A 5,386-nucleotide genomic window follows, 5' to 3' on the forward strand; every position below is an offset into this window, starting at 1 on the left:
AGTAGAAATAATCTGTAAAACCTTCTCAGGGTGGTATTACTTGCAGCCTCATGGGCGTGCGTTTGGCTTTTCAGGAAATGCTGGACATAATGAAGGCAATATATGACATGATGGGTAAATGCACATATCCTGTCCTCAAAGAAGACGCTCCCAGACAACACGTGGAGACGTTTTTCCAGGTAGGACTGCAAAAAAGAAGTCAGAGAGAAACAGGGAGAGAAACTAAGAGGAAATTTTTTTTTTGTTTTCAAAGTCTCATGATAATTCAAAAAAATGTAAAGAAAAGACTTTCATGAAAGGGATAAAACAATAGAAAATAACACCATCCTACCAATTTAATCATTTTGATTTTGAAGGTATTATAATAGTGATGACCACACTTATTGAACATTCGTGCTGTATCTAGACAAAACACGAAGCAATTGCCATGATTCACTTTTTTGTCGTTTTTTGGCGGGGGGTGTCGCATTCAGTTCTCACAAGAACCCTATGAGGTCATAAATCCTCATTAGCCCCATTTAACAGGTGAGAAGACAAAGGTTCTGAACGTTTCAGTGCAGTACCTGAGCTCTGGCATAGCTAAAGGCCAAGTCAGTGGCTCCAGATCTACCCCACGTACTGGTGGCAAGGGAAGAGCCTAAAAGGAGTCAGCCAGATGATTCCCGTCACTGAGACATTATAGTTTGTGTTCTGGAGCAGTTCCTCCCATGAAACAAGCAGTGGGCTGCTTCTCCCCTGCCCCGCCCCCCACGTCAGCTGCGGCTCATTTGGATCAGGTGTGAGGATATCGCCACAGGGTAATGAACAATTTCATTCTTTTCTTTCTGAACAGAAAATGGACAAAAATAAAGACGGAGTTGTTACTATAGATGAGTTCATCGAAAGCTGCCAAAAAGTAAGTGATGGTAGGAAAGGAACTTTCCTTTTGCTTTCATAACAGCTAGCCTGGGCATTAGAAGCCAGCCTCCACCTTCCCACGGTGACAGAGCCGAGATAAGCCCACTGTTCTGAAACCACCACCGGTTTCTACGTTAACTAACCAGCCCCGGTAGAGTGCCCACAGCTACACGGGTAAGCCCTGCAGATGCAAACATTGCACACAGACTTGAGTTTTTGTTCCTTGAACCCTTTAGAGCACAGGTGGTGAACACAAGGCCCGTGGGCCGAATCCATCCCTCCACCTTGTTCTATCCGGCCCCGCGCCTCGTTTCCGGGCACTCGGCGGCGGCATCAAGCTCTCGCTTAACTGTTAAGGAGCCGTTACATTTATTCAGGCCTAAAATTATATTCAGCCCTTGGAAGGCAACCACGAAGCTGATGTGGCCCCCAGTGAAAATAGTTTGCCACCCCTGCTTTAGAGGGTACTCGTATGGAGAATAAAACTCGTGCGATTTAGCCCTGGCTGGTGTGGCTCAGTAGATTGAGGGCGGACCTGCAAACCAAAGGGCCTGCAGGTGGTTTAATTCCCAGTCAGGCCATGTGCCTGGGTTGCAGGCCAGGTCCCCGGTAGGGGGTGCACAAGAGGCAACCACACTTTGATGTTTGTCTTACTCTTTTTCTCTCTCCCCTCTGTCTAAAAATAATCTAAAATAAATAAATAAAAATAAATAAAATCTTTACCCCCAAAAAAAGCTGCATCAGATTTAAACTGCTCTTTGCCTGGACTTAGCCTACAGCATATATGTTGTCTATTATATCTCCATAGCATTAGAATTCTGGTACAGCTAAGTATTCATCACAGCCCAAGCTTGGGGTCCATTTCTAAGAGCAACATCATTGCTTTAATGCATGTGGATAAGAAATGGCTGAAGCAGCAGTAGTCCTCAGGCACACAAAACAAAGAGCAGTGATCTCTCTCAGAGGAGAAATCTGGCTGGTGGGAGGCCAGTTTTAGCTTCCCTAGAATTATTTGTCTTCATGTGTGGCTACGACCACAATGAACAATTTTAAAAACATGGATGAAGTTTGCTGGTGCTTTAGCTTCTCCACTTAAAAATTGATAAGCTTTCCCTTTCCTGGTGCCTGCTTGTTTCCATACTCATATTTCAAGCAGGTGGTCTTGGAGAGCTTTGCGTTGATGGCGCCAACCTGCTTGACGCTGCTGTTGGGACTTGGCTCCTAGGAGCGGACGTCATCGTTAGTGCGGCCATCATATACCCTTACTATAGAAAGCTCACCAAATGCCCTTCACATAACAACCTCCACGTGCCCACGTAATGCCCAGAGTCTGTCCCTTATGTTTCTGAGGAATATGCTGCACCAAGTCAGCCACCAGGCAATGGTTTTCCCCAAACAATTCTCCCTCTGGCACTGAGAGACAACTCACTTTGAAAAGCTCCCAAAGGCAACACAGATTTGGCCCTGACGTATCCAGGGAAAGTTGCAGCTACTGAAAACATGTCCCAAAGCCCCAAGCGCCATTCCTCATTAAGTTGCCTCTAACTGGCACCCAAACCTGTTTCCTTCTACATGGGCAGGTCTGTGACCCACCTGGAATGCCAAAGTTGGCATTTGCTCACTTCGACTTGCCCTCTTTAACTCTCTAGTTTCTGTTCTGGCATTCTGGCTTGAGAGATATCTTCTATTAACACCATTAGTTCAGTGAGATATTTAAAGCCTAGTAGACTCAACAAAACGTAAAATGGGCTCTCCCGCTGTCTATGTGGAGCACGGACAGAACGCTGTTTACATGTGCAAAGAGTATTTGAGCTGGGGGTGGAGGGGTTTGTTGGAGATAGGCGGTGTTTAGAGGAAAACAACGGGTAGTGGGTCCTCAAATAACATCATTTCCTTCCGTGTTTATTCTGAGTCATTTCGTTCAGTGCCGTTCCTTCAACATTGTTTCGCTATAATGTTGAGATGCCATAGGAACTTCACCCTTGTTTCTCTCTGTACATCATTTCCCTTAGTCCAAAACCTACCCGTGACATTACGGGAGGGTTTACTGCACTTTCCCTTGCAAATATGCTGAATTTAATCCCCCCGTTTTGTTTTGTTTTCCCTACAGGATGAAAACATAATGCGCTCCATGCAGCTCTTTGAAAATGTGATTTAACCTGTCAAATATACCCTCGATCAGACAAATGTGAACTGTTCAACCACACTTAAAAGTTGGAGTTCCCACTTTTAGCATAGATTGCTCAGCTTACACTGAGGCATATTATGCAAACCAGCTTTATTTATTATGAAGCAAGTCCCAAAAGATTTGAGTTTTCCACTCTTAACTTTGCATCCTTTTCACAATGCCACTGAGTTCATGGGATGGTTTCAGTCATTTCACACCCTGGGAATTCTCAAAAGTAATAGAATTTGGCATATAGTTTTCTTGGTACTTTAACCATGAAATTATTAAGACCTTCATATTATCAGTGAGTTTAAATGTATTCTATTTTTTGCTACTCATTTGTATGTATTCAACCCCAGGATTTTAAGTGGTTTTCTAAACTAGTGGCATGTGCATTTAATTTCCAGGAATTAGTTTTCATGCTGCAATTCTGTTCATGTACTTTAAGTCAACAGGATTACCACAATTGAAGAAAGCAAACACATAGTCCCAGTTTCTATGGGTTTGCTACCTTCTGTTCAAAATATCCATTTATTTGGCATTTTTCAAATATAAAAAAATTAGTTTAACACCAAATGTCAACATATGCCTAATAGCTTATTTAATAAGCATTTCTTAATTTTTCATAAATACGTATTACAGCTAAGGTTTAGACGATGCATATAATTTTGGATTTGTTCAATCTTCCAGGTTGACTGTTTTCTACTGTCATTAAGTGGAAGTCCAAGGTGTGAGACAAAGTGAGGATGTCTATAGGCATATGCAAAGGGTCAGGATATCTGTCCTCCAGTACCCAGAAATGCTTAAAAAGAAGTAAATTTTAGCCCTCGCTGGTGTGGCTCAGTGGACTGAGTGCCAGTCTGTGAACCAAAGGGTTGCCGGTTCAATTCCCAGTCAGGGCACATGCCTGATCCCCAGTAGGGGACGGATGAGAGGCAACCACACAATGTTTCTCTCCTTTTCTCCCTCTGTTCCCCTCTGTCTAAAAATAAATCAAATCCTTTAGAAAAAAGAAGTAAATTTTAACAGCATTGAAAGCCTACTGCATCCTTTTCCCTGACTTCTCCATGGCACCTTTATAAACTACATGCCATCAGGGCCGAAGAAACCTTCATCTCCCCAGTGTGTGCTGGAAACAAGCAAAAATCCCTTTGAAAACACCAGTGATTCCATTGTAGTGAAAACTCAGACACCCAAATGTAGCTGAAAATGAATACAAGTGCGAAGCAACTTGTCTGGACTGTGTTATGGTTTAGCTTATCATCAAACTCCAATAATGCTGATTCTTTTTAACACACTTAAGCCACAACCGTCAAGTTGCCACATTACTAAAGACACACACAGCTTCGGTTTTGCAGAAATCTCACAGAGACCCAGAGGCTACAGGAGGAGACTTGCGCCTGTCCTTGCGACAACCAATCAGGTATCTATTCTGGTGGAGAGATAGGGTGTGGAAAGCTGCCTGCTATCACCAGTGTAGAAATGCAAAGTAGTACAATACATGTACACTGAAACCCGCCATCGCGTGTTTGTGTAAACTCGACGTGCGCATTTTGTATTTCAAGAAAAAATAAAAGCAAATAAAATGTTTATAACTCTACCATATCTTACAGGTTTTCATTCTAACCCACTTGATAATTACTAGATTAAAAATGGTTTTGCTTATGGCATTTTCTGGATTGTAATGTCTTTTTCCCTTGGGTGGTGCTGAGGGCAACGAGGCAGAGTAAGAGTGAGGCTGGGGGCAGGCAGATGTTCTAGGCAATGTGACCTGAGGATGCGACAGGTGAGGCCCGAGGAAAGTGTACACCAGATGGGGACCCAGGAAGCACAAAAGACATGAAGGAGAATGAGCATTTCAGCAACGATGACACTTCAGAAATTCCTTTCATGCTTTTAAATTTCTGCTGTGAGACTGTCTAAAGTGAGCCTGCAAAGAGCTCACTCCAGGCATTGCAAGGAAGGAGCACAGAGTTTTCTCAGGCACTTTGGGAACAGGGCATGGCGGCCCTTATGTGAGCGCGACCCCTAACCCTATCCCTCAGGCAGTGTCAGAGGGCGCGGATCTGGCATGGATTTGCTCTGACTACTGGATCTTCCATGGGCTCCATTCTTGCCTTTAAGATGGAAGGTCTTATTCCTGTTTTTTATTTCTCTTCTACTCCTTTGTCTTATAGAATGATCCAGAGTCAGCTTCTTCAGCATCAATATTCAGAATGATGCCTGTAAATTTCAAAACCTTTTTAAATTTAATTGTTCAACACAAGCAAGCCTAACAAAATCAATGAACACATATAAGAGTTTTAACACTTTAATTTCAGA

At 43.1% G+C, this 5,386-nt stretch overlaps 1 protein-coding gene across 5 annotated transcripts in view; it reads left to right on the forward strand.

The window, feature by feature from the left end:
* KCNIP4 (potassium voltage-gated channel interacting protein 4) overlaps window positions 1–3,934 on the forward strand; it is a 926,001-nt gene extending 922,067 nt beyond the window's left edge. For all 5 annotated transcript variants that reach the window (XM_037045012.1, XM_037045024.1, XM_037045023.1 and 2 more), the window contains 3 exons: window positions 75–179; window positions 833–895; window positions 3,008–3,934. In XM_037045012.1, the coding sequence (XP_036900907.1) occupies window positions 75–179; window positions 833–895; window positions 3,008–3,055 (216 nt within the window). In that variant the 3' untranslated portion in view covers window positions 3,056–3,934. The remainder of the gene's footprint in view (window positions 1–74; window positions 180–832; window positions 896–3,007) is intronic.
* Window positions 3,935–5,386: the final 1,452 nt, after the last annotated feature.

Source organism: Sturnira hondurensis, unplaced genomic scaffold, assembly GCF_014824575.4.
Source record: "Sturnira hondurensis isolate 20B ecotype Veracruz unplaced genomic scaffold, ASM1482457v3 Scaffold0000780, whole genome shotgun sequence".
Lineage (NCBI taxonomy): Eukaryota > Metazoa > Chordata > Mammalia > Chiroptera > Phyllostomidae > Sturnira > Sturnira hondurensis.